Source organism: Aulostomus chinensis, chromosome 2 (genome assembly GCF_037954235.1).
Source record: "Aulostomus chinensis isolate RoL2024-O1b breed Wild chromosome 2, RoL_Achi_v1.0, whole genome shotgun sequence".
NCBI lineage: Eukaryota > Metazoa > Chordata > Actinopteri > Syngnathiformes > Aulostomidae > Aulostomus > Aulostomus chinensis.
This window is the reverse complement of record NC_141321.1, coordinates 9,781,947-9,799,442: the sequence shown is the minus strand read 5'-3', so window position 1 is coordinate 9,799,442 and position 17,496 is coordinate 9,781,947. Positions and strand designations below refer to the sequence as shown.

At 43.1% G+C, this 17,496-nt stretch overlaps 1 protein-coding gene across 11 annotated transcripts in view; it reads right to left on the bottom strand.

Moving 5' to 3' along the window:
- The window catches only part of myo9aa (myosin IXAa), a 107,798-nt gene that overhangs the window by 54,162 nt on the left and 36,140 nt on the right, over positions 1–17,496 (bottom strand). For all 11 annotated transcript variants that reach the window (XM_086226800.1, XM_086226741.1, XM_086226750.1 and 8 more), the window contains exons 3-4: positions 2,072–2,166; positions 1,925–1,987 (exon numbers count right to left, since the gene is read on the bottom strand). In XM_086226800.1, coding sequence (XP_086082926.1) covers positions 1,925–1,987; positions 2,072–2,166 — 158 coding nt within the window. The remainder of the gene's footprint in view (positions 1–1,924; positions 1,988–2,071; positions 2,167–17,496) is intronic.

The following is a 17,496-nucleotide window of genomic DNA, read 5'->3' as shown; positions in this document are numbered from 1 at the left end:
ATTTTTTTCCACAAATGTGTCTGAGTAGTGACATGATTAGAAAACATTCACAATGCTTGCATAATTTCAAATAAAAGCAGAAAACCATCTGTAAGAGGTAATTTATCTGATTTCGAGTGTCTGTAAGCGTGTAAAGTTCCTCTGATGGTATCTGGCAGCAGCAACAGCATAAAGAGGTCCAAATTTTGCACAAGCTGCAAAAGCAAGGTCCTCCTGGAAAACACACACACACACACTTTATGGGTCTGGAGTCAGCAATCCATCTCAATAAGAGGTGGGGCCCACTGCGAGCCCCCCATGGTGAGGTTAACCCCTGCCATACCATCCAGCCGGCACGCCACATTAGTGTCAGTCACAGCTCCACCAGCTCTATTACTCGAAGGCTGGCTCACACCAGCAGCTTTCTCATTTAAATTAACTCTGAAACATCTGAACTCTGTTGATAAAGTCAGCTGCCGGGTGAGGATCCTCCCATAAAAGAGAGGAGTACATGGTATTATGGATAATGCAGTTTAAATGTCACATAACATTGGCGTAACACATACATTGTTATGGAATTGACACAGAGGGATTTGAGGTGAAATACATACACACACACACACTGAAGTCAGTTACAAATTTCAATCACAGAAGGTTTTTGCATTGTGAAGCCCAAAAAATGAGGCTCAAATATTTGTTAGCAAAACAGCTGTATTTGTTTTTAGGTCATTGCACATCAAATCAACAGCTGGGACATACATGAGCTCACTAAGATGGTTCCACAGCTCCCAGAGGAGAACTGCATATGCAAGATCTGCATTTACCCTGAAGCAAAAGAAAACCTAGTTTCCTTGTAAGATGAAGAAGGACAAAGGCAATGCCACGAACGTGTTTGATGATCAATGTCATATTTTGAAACTAATTCCTTAAATTACCTTCTTTACTTGGAACACACAGAAAACTTAGATGAAAATACTAGTAAAAACTTTCAATTTCTCATATTTTCTAATGCTGGCTTGAAGTGGGTTTTTTGTTGTTGATTAAACTTTTTTTGTGCAGCCTATTCGATTTTCACCAAACTAGTTAATGTGAATAAACTTAATTGATATATCTGTTTTGTTTGTGCATTTTCAAAGTTTACTTAGAGTTCACTTGCCAGTCACATGGACTAGTGAGGAAGCTGTTGATCATCTTCACTCATGGTGTAACAGTCACGTCTGCCTCATTGCCACATTAAACAACAGAGTATGTGACAAATTGGCGCTAGTTGTTTTTACCTTGAACAAAAAAATTCATTAACACAAATTATTCAGGCAGCACGGTGGTGCAGTGGTCAGCACTGTCGCCTCACAGCAGGTTCGAGGTTTGAGCCCCGGCTCCCTCACAGGATCTTTCTGTGTGAGTCTCCATGTTCTCCCTGTTCCTGCGTGGGTTCTCTCTGGTACTCCAGCTTCCTCCCACAGTCCAAAGACATCAAGAGGGGACGAGGCTGATTGATACTCTAAATTGACCGTAGGTGTGACTGTGAGTGTGAATGGTTGTCTGTCTCTCTATGTTGGCCCTGTGATGGACTGGTGACCTGTCCAGGGTGAACCCAGCCTCTCACCTGAAAGCTGCTGGGATAGGCTCCACCCCCCCACGACCCTTAACAGGAATAAGCGGAAGAAAACGGATGGATGGACACACAGTATTATTCCGATAGTTGAGAAGTATGGTAGATTGGTTTGCTAAATATTTACCATGTTGATGACATAGTTTTGAGGGTGCAGTGTGTCACAGGCCAAAGTTTAACTGTATGTTTTCCTCCACGTGTTGTTAAATTCAAACAGCACCTTTAAGCCGGCTGCTCAGAGGTGAAGTTACCAGAGTAACTGATAAGAGCGTTAAAAATGAGCATGCTCCTCTGCTTTTAGCCTCAGAGACTACCATCTGCCTTCCTACTCACCGCTCATTGTGCTCCTGGTAAACCAGCCGTGACTTCTCCAAGAGGTACTTCTCAACGTAGGCGCTGAAAAAAACGACAACAATGACGGCTAATGTAGAAATTCTTCATTATCGGTCAAAAGCTAAATGTCTGTGCGCGGTTTCTTACCCTCTCACGGTGCCGCTCTCTTGGTAGTTCACCTGAATGAACTTGCCAAAGCGACTGGAGTTGTTGTTGTGGGCAGTCTTGGCGTTCCCAAATGCCTGAAAGAAACAGAGGAGCAGAGATGATGAGACGAGTACATGCAGGCTAGTGCAGGAGGCTGGAGGTGTGCAGAACGCTCTAGTGGGTCAAGAACACTGGGAAGGAGACCGGCTCCTGCCAAACATTGTCTTTAAACACCAACAGTCTGGATGGCGCAGAGCAAGCTTTTCCTCTTACATACTTTTAAACAGCGTCACTCCGAGACACATTAATAACATGGTTGTAGGATCTATTTAAATCAGAGAAAGACAAATCACCAGAGTGAGGATGACGAGCCAGGGGCCAGCAGGCCCGATGGAAAAAAGCTCCCTGGTGAGTAATGGGATCCATGTGGCCGCGTGGAGCATGTGTAGTGGTTGAGCTTTAATAAGACGCTCCAGTATTTCCCCTGGCTGCTCTGTTTATGTTGTATGGCTGCCTGCAGGGGAAGTCGTTTTTCGCCCTATATAAACCCTGCAGTTATTTGTAGCTTTGCCACAAGTAAACAAATTCCTCTGTGAATGACTGCGAGCTGCCCCGAGCCCTGTGTCTGTGGAATGGGAGAACACCCCTCTGTGACCCCACCCTTCACCAGCACCACTGCTAATGCAGTCCTACTAGCGTGCCTGCATGCGAGGAGGAAGTTGCGTGTGTCGGTATGCTGCAAGCGAAGTCAAGCGAAGTCACTGAGGGGTCGTCAAGGACACAGTTCTGTTTTGCAGCTGCAAGCACAAACTAATGTAGTTTGTTGTTTTTCTCAGTCGCCGTTTGATTGCAGTATTTTTGTGTGTTACATCTGTGAATATCTGCAGGGTCATTCTTTGAACAGGAGGCAGGTAGCCAGTACAGATCAAGACACGAGTTAGAAGAACTAACTCTGTCAGAACCGCATGAATCGGAGCAGATCTTTGCCTCGCTGAGGGTCAACGGGATGATGAGGTCATCTTTCCATCAAGATACTTTCAGGACGCTCAGAACTCTCTGCTGCTGACAGATCCTGCACCACCACAGCAAACTCGCCTTTCACTCGTGACTCGTCATTCAGACCAAATGAATAAAAAAGGCAGACAGACGATTCAGAAAAAAAACATATTCAGACTGAGGAGCAAAGATGGTATCGTTTCACATGATGTGTTTTTAATGACTGGTATTCTACTCCACTCGTCCATCCCTGAACCAGCTAACCTGCCTGGTTCAGGAACCCCAGGTTAGCCGAGGACAGGCGGCCATCAGCCAGCATCCTCATGACAGAGCTTCCTGACTGCTCAGCCAATCAAAACCAGGCGCTAACACAACAACCTGCTGCAGACAGGCTGAGGAACTCAGGTCAGACATGTCAGATACCGGCACTTTGTGTGTTTTTGTTAAATGGCCTGACATTCAACATTGTGTGTTGAGCCAGAGGGAAGCAGGATGTGTAACAACCAAAACACTGAGATCTGATTTATGTTGGAGGCCTGTGCTGGTCCACCTGGTTTGTGTAAAAAAGATGCGTAGTTAAGGAAGACAGCTTTACGGCCCACAGTCTGTATTCTTTCTAAATTTGGCAAGCTCCATATCAACCGCAATAAAATACAACTCTTGCAGATGAGAGGAAAGACTGAACCTCGGGAGGGGACACTTGCATAACAACTCGCAATAAAACTCTAATTAGATGAAATGAAAGCAGCCACCAGAGAGAGCAGCTGTCATTAGGTCACTGTAAATTCCACTGATCTAAATCTCAAGACAAAAATATAGCTGACCAGTGACATCAGTCACAGTGGCCTCACTCAGCTGCATTAGGGCTCCACCGATGAAGTTCAGCTCATTAAACACGACTGACAACAGGAAGAAGAAAAACCCTATCATGCCAAAAACAACAACAGGAAATCAAATGTTGCCTTCTCTCCTACGGGAGCCATCAAAGGTTCAATCTCCCTCAATTAAGATAAAAATCAACAAACCAGCTTGAGAGGGAATTAAAAATTACAACAAGTCATGACAAACTTAAATCAGTACTGATAAAGTTTGTGATAAAGTTTATTTTATTGTCATTCTCACCACCAAAACACGGCGATGTCATCCACGGGACCCGATAACACGCGAGTGTGTCGGAGCACCGAGGAGCTGCTACACCGATATGCACCGCCATTAGTCAGAGGACGTATGTTACTTCACTTTCCAACAGTCACAAAGACGAGACAAAGACGGCGGAGCTGAAACTGTTTATACAGACACGATTTGCACCACTTGAGTCGCTCCAATAGGTCAACAACATTATTCTTGGCGTGGGACCACACAGAGAGCCAAAGACAGACCAGTGACAGACTTGAGATGGTGCCAGTGGGCTCTGGGTGTAGTGTGTGTGTCCGCAGGCTGGGTCAAACTCATTTAACAGACACAGGAGGGTGTTATGAGGCTGATGGGATGTTTTCATACGTGCAGCATTCCTCCTGGTGACAAGGTGCCATGATGCTTGTTAGGTGGGGCTTTTAGAATCAGTCAAAAGCGTTTATGCAGGAAACCAAACAGCCATATCAAAATTTCTCTGCATCTGTCAGTGGAAGAAGCTTATTGGTTTTTCTTGTCTTGTAAATAATCTGGTGCCAGATCAGTGCATAGAACTGCACAGCAGCTGATAGCTGGCTCCCTTTTTAGCCCGTATAAAGTGCAGCTGGGATGATGTATTTTTGTAGGCTAACCCCTAAGTTAGCATCAACCCGGGTTCCCTTGATCAACAGCCAGTGGGATTTTATCACTGGAATTTAGATCTTTGCAGAAAATAAGCAAGACCTAAGGAGCTCATTAAGTACTGGTTCATAAAAGGTTTATTAGAGGAGAGGAGAAAAGGAGAGAGGAGGGGAGAGAGGAAAGAGGGGGAGAGAGGAGTGAGTCAGTCCTGTTAGGATCAGCCAGTCATGCTAGCTGCTTAGATTGCATGCGCTTAATTTAACTCAAATTGATTTTTCTATAGAAAGTCATCAACTGCTTCTTGTTACAAATTAATTTCCGTGCTGTGTTGTGTTTAAAGGTCAATGTGACAGCGTGATGACAAACTGAACAGGGAAATTCTTTGTCCGCATTTCAAACCATCAAGTCAAATGGACCATGAGAGGAAACCAGCATTCTTCTGACCGTCTGACTTGGTTTTAAGTGTCACGTCATTTTAAGAGTTCTCCCTCTGACAGTGACCACGGAGTAACATACAGCGATCCCGTGTGAATCAGCCGCTACATAGACTCATTTTCTCCCCCTTTTACCAGGCCCACTCATCCACCGCAGTATGTGGACAGGAAGTCAACAACAGAGTGAAAGGGCCCAGCATGTATCATGATAATGTCACAGTGTGTGTGTGTGTGTGTGTGTGTGTGTGTGTGTGTGTGTGTGTGTGTGTGTGTGTGTGTTGGCAGACAGCCTCCTCTGGGGGCTCATTCACAAACAAGCCCCTTGTGATCTCACACCTAAGGTCATACTGGTCAGAGTGGTCCGTAGATGTACTGAAGAGGAATAAACTAAACCAGGAGTAACTAAACTAAACCAGGCCCGGAGTAAAAAATTAATTATAAAATGACTTTTACGTGACCACTTTTATTTAGATAACGATAACAGCAGCTACTGTGTTACAAACCTAAGGCAGGGTGTTTCCTCGTGTCTCATGTTTGTCCACAGTCACTGAACTGTGTCCTGATTGGATGGTTAAATTCTTGCAATACCCAATTTCATGATATGGGTTTTGGACAGTTCAGTAATAACTGAAATCAGGGCTGCAACTACAAATTACGGGTATTTTCTTTTCATTTTTCCAATTACAACTTACAAGTTACTAAAAATCCGAAACCCGTCTTCAGTGGTTTCCTGCCTGAGCAAATATCTAAAAGTTTACGATGACAAAACAACAGACGAGAGCAGAAAATCCTCATTTCCAGTTTGACCATCAAACATTAAGATCTTTGCCTGACAAATGAACAATTACCAAACATCTTCGAATCAGTTCTTTTATTTAGTGAGTGTGGCTGTATTACCATCGATTTAATTTCATGCACATTTTATAGCGACCAAGTTAGAAAAAAAAAAAAACAAAAAACTCCACAACCTCATTTGGAAAAAAAAAAAAAAAAGAGTTTTGAAGAGTTTTTTTCCCTCCAAAAAAAGTTAATGGCCTTTATGGAACAGGAAAACACTTTTGGTGAATACATTTGGATGTAGTTATGATTTAACTGATTTATCTGAGCTCGGTGACGTGCTTAACAGAGTGTTGTTGACCAAAACTTTAATCAGGATTATGATTCTGAGAGGAAATCTTTGCTCATTATTGGGGTTCATACGAGCTTTGATGCGGAGTGAACGAACAAAAGGAAGCAGCAGCAGCAGCCCCGCCCCCCCCCCCCCCAAAACACCTAAATGGAAAGCTGAATTGAGTACATCTGGTCTTAAGAGAATACAGACTTAAACAAACAAAGACCATGAATGCAGAGTCATTTTGCAAATATTGTGATGATACTCTGTTAATGAGCAGAGGTTTATCACAAAGGATGGCAACGATCCGTGCGCCTTCACCGCTCTGAGAATCAAATCCAGCCTCGGGTTTCTGAATGACTCACGATTTAACCACCGAGTGACACAGGAAAATCTGATTTAGCCATTTTAGGAAGGTGCCAATGTTTGTTGAGTTCTCTTGGTTAGCTCGAACAATCAAGCTTTTCAGGAATAACACAAAAGATGCTGCTGTCTGTTGCATGATGTCTAGAAAGCGCAGCACCCTGGGAGCAGATCTGATGGTCCACTGAAGTTAGTAATAAAGACGTCCAGCCTGACAGCCTTGACAGCAGACCGAGTGACCCGCCAGAAACCTCAGTGTTCGCTCGCTACAGTTGGTTGTGTTCAAAAGAACGTCCGCTTGATGAGTTTGGAGAGAATAATCCTGTGAGCAGGCGGTTATTTATATCAAAGATGACATTTCTCACACTACAGCCTGAAGGACAAACAAACAGTTTGGATATAAAGACATGAATTACTGCAGTCTTTTTTTCCTGTAGACGTTTCAAAAAAGCATTCAACTTTTTCAAACCAGCCACTGCCCACATATCCTGGCCACAGGGAAAACAATGTTGCATTGATTGAATCTGTTTTGTCACAGTTCCCCCGGAATCCCTCGCGATCGCTTGCTGGCTCGCATTTCCTGACATTTCTGAACTGGTGATATCTGTTATTGACCCCAAAATATCTTCATTTAGTGTCATAAAGTAAAAGCTTAAGAGGTTTCTTGTTCTGTGTCGTCATACGAAGAGAATCAGTCATAGTACAATGGAGGTAAGACAAAATATCAGTGCAGAAATGCATCAGGAGAAAATATGAGATACCCTATCAATACACTGGTGCCAAGACATGATTCACCCCATCACCCCCATTTAACTAGTCGTTTACTCTGTGTGTGTGTGTGTGTGTGTGTGTGTGTGTGTGTGTGTGTGTGTGTGTGTTTGTTGAAGAAGCTCAAAGGAAACACCCTTTGCATTGTTTTTAATCTCAGCTGTCAAAAAACTGACACCACAGTGGGGAACTCCTGATGTTCAGTTCCAGAAATGAGTCACAAAACTGCAATTATTACACAGTCGCAGTATCGTGATAACTCTGATTAACACACTATAATGGAAAGGTTTTGTGTTAAATTGTGAAAATGAATCCAGTAAGAAAAAAATTAAAAACTATTAGAAACTTTTCACGTAGCAAAGAGAAACCTCCCAACATGCTGAGCTAAGTGGAAAATCTTGTATTTGCAGCTTCAGACATCAATGTATATAAAAGAATGTGTCTTCTTCAGTTGTGTTCCCTTAATGAGAAAAGTTGAACATCGTCTGATACTCCATCATATTCTGCCTCTTAAATGCAAGTGTCATGCTGGAGCTCTCTATGATGAGCGGGAATCTGTCTGGAGGAAATGATGTGGCACCCCAATTCTGCCAGTAATTGACTGCCAGGTAACATTCGCAGCATGGGATCTTGTTGAGGGACGAGGAGATCGCCTCCGTAGGAGCCCAGAGACAATGCTGACAAAGGTGGCATTGATTTGCATGGAGACTGAGCGCCACACAAAGACAGCAAAACAATGGGGGAAAAAAAACAAGAAAAAAAAACAAGAAAAGAAAACCCATTAGGAGAAGCGAAAGTCTTTTGATCAGTGAGGTGGTTGGCTGAATCATTTGGCTCAATCAGAGAGTCCTCCTGAGTTTTAGGAGGAAGAAGTGAAGATTAGTCACAGGGATGGAGATGAAAGCCAGGCGCAATAGAAAATGATCACCAATCTCAACGACTCTTGTCGAATATGGAATAAATCTCTCTGAATTTAAGAAGGTAACATTCCTACCTTATAAAAGCTCCTTTCATTGTACCAAATTTACCGCATTTTTGCAAACCTAAAAAGCTGGAAATGAGTTCTTTTTTCCCCAATGAAGCCAGTTTTCTCCGTTCAGCAGAGCCGTCTGTCCTCGTTCTGGGTTTGTGAGGGTGCATGAGCCCAAGGATGCCTTCATTTCCCTCTGCTCACTCATCTACCAGCTACAGGGCGTGAGAGTCATGACGGTTTCCCTATCAATTCTTTACATTCAAACAGCTGAGAAAGCTCACAAAGTGTTTGGCAGAAACACAGAGAGAGCGCGTGTTTCTTTTTTGTGTCAAGGGTTGGATTTTATATAAATTTACACAAATAATTAGAGCTGCAACATCAATCAATCAACCAGAAGAAAATGAATCTGTAAATATCTTAATAACTGAACAATCACTTCAATCTTTTTTTCAATTACTGGCTGGTTACAGGGACCAGTGCTGCCATTTTGGAAGTTTATGGCAACAAATAAAGAGTCTTCAGGCATTTTGACTGTTTGATGTTTCAGAGGAACACTGAGATTAGTCAAAGGACTCGCGGCACCTTTGTTGGGGTCGAATGCTTTCTTGATTTCTTCCATAGTGACTCAGCACAGTTAGCTGCCCAATTATTCCTCGTCTGTGTGTGTGTGTGTGTGTGTGTGTGTGTGTGTGTGTGTGTGTGTGTGTATGTGAGTGTGTGTGTGTGAGATCAGCTTCCTCTAACTGGCTCCCCTCAGCATCTGGTCGCGCTCTATTGCATTTGTACCGATTCCACCGTCCTCACATTCTCTCACACACAGATGCCAATGAGCGAGCGCGTCTCCAGCACAGAGCGATCCCACTGCTCCACACAATACAACAACAACAACAAGCACAGACAGTATGTAAAACGATCACAGTGCGCAAAAACAAATTCAAAAACATAAATATTGAATAAAAAAAAAAAAAAAAAGGAATTACAGCCCTGAAGTTGTGTGACTCCATCAAACACAGATAATGTATATGTAATGTATTCATGAGGGGATAGACGTTTAGGTAGTTCTCTAGCCTCAATAGGTATTTGGTATGGAATCACTTCTTTGTGACTCCAAAACGCAGGAAGAGCCAGCCACGCATAACTAGCTTGAAGCTAATAATAAACAGCCACCACCAGCAAAACCGCTCAAAAATGTCTGTTTAAAAACTCTCTGGCACATTGTCCGATGTATCCACGTCTTCTTCAACCAGCCACATGCTCAGGATTTCACAAACCAAAAACAAACTACAACCTTTCCAGAAATGGCACTGAACAGAACGTGTTCCAGTCTGTTTTCCTAAATAATCAGCAACTCATTTTGAAGGTGTTGCTGATTTTCTGTACATGCAGCAAAAATGACATGTGTGTGTGTGTGAGTGTGTGTGTGTGTGTGTGTGTGTGTGTGTGTGTGTGTGTGTGTGTGTGTGTGATACTAAGCAGTACTAACAGCTTCATGAGAGATCCTGCCTGGGCTCAGGAGTACATATGACCAGGGCGGCGACAACGGGAAAGTGAAGCGGGAAGTGAGGACCCACGCTGGGCCTTTTCCTGTCCAGGGACCTCGATGCTCAACCCCCCCATAAATGTTTCTTTCCATTAACCAGCACAGGCAAAGGTCGAAGTAGAACCTGAGCTTTTACTGTTTTCAGAGACAGTTTGCTGCCTCCATGCTGTCTGTACAACATCCAATCACAGGACATTTGGCCTCATTCAGGAACTTTTCTTATGCACAAGGATTTTGTGGCCCTCAATTGAGTCTTACAGAAAATTTTCAATCACCCAAACTTGCAAGAACAAGGGGTTCAGGCTTTGCTTCCTGAAGAGAAGTCCTGTGCTGAGCTTTCCATCAGTGATACTGAATGTTAATGTAAATTACATGACAGGGAAACGCCACCTATGTCAAAAAGACTAAGACAGTCCGTTTACAGGTCTTAGAGGTTCCCGGTTCATCGGTGGACAAAGTCATGATGCTAGCTGAGTACAGGTCTACATCTGCACTTACTAAGTTGAGGGTTTCTGGACAACTCATTTCATATTTTGCGTTTACTCTGGAGGGTGATTATCACGTTGTTAAGATTGTTGGCCGGTAGGGGCCAATTAAACACACGACCCCACAAAAACACTAGCAGTCATATTTGTGAATTGAATGACGATGATCCTTCACAGCTCAAAGTTTTCCCTGTGACTCAAGTATCTGAATCATGCCCGTCCCCTCTTAGTACAGCTAGAACATGTCAACTGTCAGGTTAGATGATGTAAAAAAAATTCTGGTTCTAGTTCTGGTTTTAATTTTCCTATTTCAACACTGATCAGCATCCAGTGAATGAGTAAGGGTCGGAGAAGTTCTACCTCCAGGAGGGGAGACAGCCGCCGCACCTGTAACTTGTCTGGGAAACGTCTCTGAGATCATGAGCAGACCAGAGGAGATAAAGTATCTGGGACCATTACAACGGAAAAAAATCATAAAATCATTACATGATGAAGACAAGCCAGGAAAGACTTCCTGTATTATCTGTAAAAGAGGTTCAAGCACATTCTTGTCTGGTGAAACTGGATGTTCTGACTGTGTGGGGTGACAGCATAGCAGAGGCCCCCTCGGTTCCTCTAGGAAACCCCACTGCCTTTACTGGACTCATTTCAAACAGTGTCAAGATACCTTTCACGCAATGTCATCTCTCACACTGGCAAACAGTGTCTGGCCTGTTCCTCAGTCCTTCACCTTATTATTCCTGCTCCTTCTGCCATGTGACAATTTCAAAGAACAAAAATATTTCCTCGAGTGAACTTCTGACCTCGTGTTACATAAGAGTGCCTGGTTTAGTGAGTGTGCAAAAGGGGTTAACATGAGTAAAGCTGGATCCGCAGGGACTAATTTCCTCAAACCTGAAGGGGCACAGAGCGTGGCAGAACAAAGCAGGGTGCAACAGCGTCTTGTTTCAGCACCGACTTCACCGGGACATTCTGGCGTAAACAATAGTGCAGTGTTTCATGAAGGTATAATGAGGAGAGGAATGAAAACATGAAGCGGGAGGTGAGACACAGATCTGGGACAGAGGGAAAGAAAGCGAGAGAGATGTAAAGAATTTTCAAAGAGTCTTGAGAGTTTTTTTTTCCCCTTCTCTTCTCTTGTACCAGTAGTTCTGGGGAATTTCCACTCCTGTTTCTACTCAAAGTCAAAAACAGAGGGACTGTATCTGTGAGATGTTTAGGAGAGCAAAGTGGCACTCTCATTCAATTATGTGCTTAGCTGATGTGGAAAAAGGATGTTGAATGTATCAAATCTGTTCACACAGATTTATTTGGAAGTTACGACACAAAGCCAAGTTTGTTTTAGAAGCAAAATCAGGGGGAAGTACACTGAGATTCCCATCATTTCAAAAATGAGTGCATATACACAGCGCTGGCAAACACGGGAAAACCCACTAAACCGACTTATTTCCTGTTGTCTGCTTGAATTTGTCTTGTTTGGTGACATGGCGGAACAGTGACTTTATGAGTTAGCTGCTAGCCGCCTGCAACCCCTCACACTGAAGACAAAAGTCAAACATTAGTGTGTGTAAGGGTAAGTGACTCCTGACGACTCCGGCCTCTCCAGGTGCTGAGAGGAAAAAAAGAAATTAAAAAAAAAAGCAAAAGAAAAAAGTGCAAAAGAAATCCTGAAATGTTTCAATTAATCCAAATGTTCCCTAAACCCAATGACTGGTACGAGTACTGGAATAGGGGCAGTTACACGCTTCTTAGTTAAATGCACTAAATATCCACATGTGCATGTGTATCTAATTTATTTAATTATTTATGTATTCATTATTTCAGGACGATGCACATTGATGAACATTTACAAAAGTGCACGTACATGTGCCAGATTACAGCCCAGGGGCTAATTTCCATCTGCACTTCAAATTAGGCAGGTGTGTGTGTGTGTGTGTGTGTGTGTGTGTGTGTGTGTGTGTGTGTGTGTGTGTGTGTGTGTGTGTGTGTGTGTGTGTGTGTGTGTGTGTGTATATAATTCTAAATTTGGAAGTCTCTCAAATCTAAAGCTGTGACTAAAACAGTAATAACAGTGGGGAAACATCCTACAACAGCAGCTACCTTCACAGTGACAGCAACATTCTGATATTAACCCAAATAAAACAATATTAATTAATCTGAACAGGGTCATAGTTGGACTAAACAATCACGGAATTAACACGCGTGTTGTGCATTGACTGCTCGATGAAGTCCTGCTGGAGCTTTTGCAGTATTTTTCCAACATGTACTGTATGGCAGTCAAACTGGTTTGCGTCATCTGGTCCAGGGCTCCAAACTTGACTATGAAGTCGAGGTTTGTTTTTTTTTTTTTTTTATGTAATCATTACTAGCCTAAAATGTAGCACTCTAAATGTACCGGTCGCAGGAATTCGTCAGACTTTAACTGGAATATTCTATTAGAAAGTCATGTCAGCACTTTAAATCAAAATATTGTTTCTGAGAATAAGTTCAGCAATTGCATTCATAGCATCCATGAAAACATGGGAGTCTGGAGCTTGACTAGTACTTGTCTCCACACATGACCTTTAATAGAATTACACACACAGACATCCAGAAACTCACCAGCCTTTGTTTGCAACATGATGGATCACTTGACAAGATTTATTTTCAAGTGCATTCACTCTCCTCAGTCTACTTTTCCATCATGTTGTCCAGCCCATATTTCAATGTCTAGTCCACCCAGGGTTGAGGGGGGGCGACACAGACTGCTGGTTCAACATCACTGTGCATCTTCATTAGCTTGGATTTTAGCAGTTCAGTGCTTTATGAAGAGGAACATCCGATGCCATTCCTTCCACTCAGCCCACCACAGGCCCGGCGCCGGCGGTGACTCACTCCACCAACATATAGAGGAACAAGTCCTGATTGTTGAGTCAAATATCAGATTGACCGCTGCGCCCACGACAATGAGCCTCATACGCCAGGAAATTTACAAGCAGATTTAGACATGAAACTGCTTCTCCCCCCCCCCCCCCGTAAACAAATGAAACACTCTTAAAAACTATTAAAGCAACAAATAGCACCCAGTAAACTCAGTAAACTGAAGGCAAAACCAGGCACGGACATCTCCACCCAGCAGTTTTCACTACTTACATGCTAGGATGGATTTAACCTTTCTAGCCCATCAATGCCACCAAGTATGGATGGTATTGATCCACATGCACAGGCTTCAGTGTGCGCACACCCACACCCACACCCACACCCACACACACACACACAGCCGTTGAATCTCTGCCAGCATAATGCAGCACTGCAGACACGGGTGGGGCCATTACGTCTTCAGGCTGCTCTGGGGGCACTAAACACATCACACTGACCGGAAACTAGGATGATAAACACAGTCAGACAGTATTTTTCACTACATAAATACTTCCAATGATCAGTGGACACAAACAGCTACAAAAAGCTACAGCCAAACAAACGACCATCTGTCTGTCACTCCTGAGACCCTGGAGGAAACGCTGCATAACAAACGTGATAGTCCTACAACAACAGCTGCATGAGCTGATACCAGAAAAATAGTCCCTGAAATGACTTTATCTTTTTAAATGATCTCGTTTTCAGACCTGAACGCCAAGTTGTTCAGTTGACTATCACAGAGGTCAAAGAAAGCAACATTTCCGCTTAAGAGAATGGAACCAAATAGTAAATGTTTACAACCACTGAGAAGGAAAGGTGTGGTTTCACATGATGATGTATGAGAGTAAAAACAAAGGAGTAGGTGGCTCAGACAGTGAATATCTCATATTAAACGGGTTTTATTTTCCAGCACCGACATCTAACAGCCTCCACATTCCGATGATGTCATAGCCTCCAACGTTAAAGCCCGTTTCATGCCACAGCCATGCCCTCCTCGCTCAAAGCGCTGATGTTAATGGCTGGGTGGGGATCGTCACGTCCACGTACCGCTGCAGACTTAAGAGAGGAGATGAATTACATCAGAGGGAGTCGGTCACACCCTCGACATCCATGCACATCCATCAGAGAGTGAGAACACTGTGGTTACTGGGGTGCTCTTGGTCTACTTCCACAAGGACCAGACGTTTCATCTTTGGCCCAAAACTGAAAGCCACAAATCGACCAAAGCAACAGAAGTTAATATTAACAATTTTTACATCTAAATAACTTAGCATGTACAACAATAACACCACAAGCATCAGCACAGGAGCAAGGAAACCAAAAGCTGCCTCAAGTCAAATATGAGCTCCAGCACATGGATCCAGATACAAAATACCACAATACATCTGTCCACATATGCAGCACACCGCAAAACCACGTTTTCGTCATGATAAGAAAAGAAAATTGTGCAGTACAGAATATGATGGATGGACAATGTCTGGTGATAGAGGATGATGGTGTGATCCAGATTCAGTTCATAAGCTGGAGTGCCTGACAGAACCCAACCAAGGAATCAATGCCAGAGTTAAATACCACTAACAGCTTTATCCTGCTAGTGGCCTCCAACAGTTCCAGGATCCATCTCGATCCAGATCGCCTCGCGGTTTCTATCCCTCGCTCCTTTTAATTCTTTCAACTAAATTTAATGAAAATCTGTCCAATTCGTCAGAGTTCCTTCACATCGTCTTTTGTCTTTACTCAGAAAACGGAACATAAAAATAATCTTAAATTAAATTCCAAAAAAGCAAAGCACAAGTTCCATTACCATAAAGTCCTGAGAGCCATGTCTGCACAAGCTTTGTTTTAAGGAGAAAAAAAAAAAAAAAACAACTCCCAAAAAAACACAAAAAGATTGGATCTTCAGCTCTGGTGGTTTACAATCTAACCCCAAGATAAATTAACAGAAATGTCAAAATGAAACTTTCATTCAGTAAAAGTGCAAACACTAAACAGTGCAGTAAAACTGTACCAACTTTCCGAAGGCACGATATTAATCAACTCTTATCATGAGGAGATTAATCATGAATGATATGATCTGACAGCACTACTTACTTTAAAATCTCATCGTGAGTATGACTGTGGTCTCTGATATCTGCTTCATCTGTTATCATCAGAGAAGAAGAGTATTGGGCCCGCTCTGGGCACACGCCTGTCAGCTCTACATGTCCCCAAAGACAGAGGGCTGAGTGACCTGACGGGGTCTGCGTCCCTGTATAGGATGTGTTTGACAAGTGCTAAGTAAATGTGCTCAGCCATTGGGAAAACAGGCCTATCTTTTAGAGCAAACACTAATCCTACTCACTCTAGAAGCTTGTGTCAATATGCATCACTCAGTTTCAACGAGGAGCCTGGAAAACATCCTGCAGCTTCACATGAGGTAGACCCGTTAGCTTAGCTTCACAAAGCTGGGATTTTAATATGTGTTTTAATATTAACATTGTGCACCCATCAGCCAAAATATTAAAACCGCCCACCAAAGCCAGGTTCCCCCTGGTGCTGCCAAAACAGCTGGCTGAAGGTGTCAGAAGTTTTTCTTTCATTGATTTGTAAAGACTGGAGCTGTTCTGTGAGACCACTCCCTTCACTCCCACTGGTGCATCAACGAGCCTGGGCTCCTGTGACCTGGCTCGTCAGTTCCCCCTCTATCCACCAGATTTGGTTGGTACAAGCAAGTGAACAGCAGGAAGACACTGCAAGACTTCCCTGCTTATCTAGTCATCAGAATTTGTTTCTTGTCAAAGTCGCTCAGACAGAAGAACTGACTGTTCACCTGCTGCCTCGTATATCCTCCCCTGACAGGTGCCATTGTTCCTGGATAATCATTGTTATTTACTCCAGCCTCAGTGACTTTCCTGTTGTGTTTGATCGCTGTGCTTTACGCTCCTGGAGTACATGAGATGATAGACACACACTGAAATAATTATGGCCTTTTCGACTCTTTTATTCTCTTCTTGTTTTTTTTTTTTAATTCACTAAGAATAAAGGATTTTTTTTAAACAGGAAGAGGAGACACTTCAGGGCACAAGCAAGTCACAATGCCAAAGCATCTCTATGTAACTCCATGATGTCATCCTCTACCTCTCTGATTATTGTGTGTCTGGCGTGTGGAGGTGGTGCCACCAGGGATCAGATGGATTTATGAGCAGAGAGGAGAGAATGTGAGGGGTTGGGAAGCAGCTCATTGCAGAATCATTATGATTATCAAATCTGTGGCGACACAGTAACTGAACCACAAAATCTAAATATGTCCCATGTCCTCGCTCCTGTTTTAGCTGCACACAAACACCAAAAACTTGAGGAAAGCTTCTCTCAAGACAACCAAAAACTCTTCCACGAAAGAAGGCAGAAAGTTCAGCAGAGAGGAAATGCAGGAGGTGCAAAGAGGAACTTCCCAAATCTGGCGGCCATACAGTGAAATGGAATGTGATACTGCGAGGTGGGGGTGCGATGTCCTGGAAAACATGCAGTAAAATCCCACTTTACTGACAGACTCTGGTCGTCAGACTCAGAGTCACATTAGACAGAGCTGGGACCAGTTACAGCCAATATATCTAAAACTAATTATAAAAATGAAATAGACAGGCTGACATTCATCCTTTCACATGTTTGATCACGAGTTGACGTTTCACAATCAGTTCAAAAAGAGGGAATGATCCTGAGTGTGCAGTTCTATGTCGACACCCTGGACTTCAAAGTTTTTCACAGTTCTGTAATAAAAAAATAAGAAGTCTTCAACTGCCATTGTACATCGCTCAGCGCTCAGGCACCAGATCTTTCAGCCGGGAGTAGAAACAAACATAAAGGTTTTTAATCATTTCGACTCAGTGATTATTTAAAAGGTAAGTAATCATTTGTTTCCAAACTAACCTGATATCAGTACCCAAAAGTTTGTAAATTGATTAAAGCCATGTCCAGACTTGTATTTCTTTTTCTCTGCAGTCATGTGAATGGCTTCAATGTGATGCGTCAAACACACACAGTATTTAGTACCGTACATGACACTATCCTGAAAGATTAACTAATTGAAATCTGCGCATAGAAACGCTTCCTCCACTTGCTGCCTGCA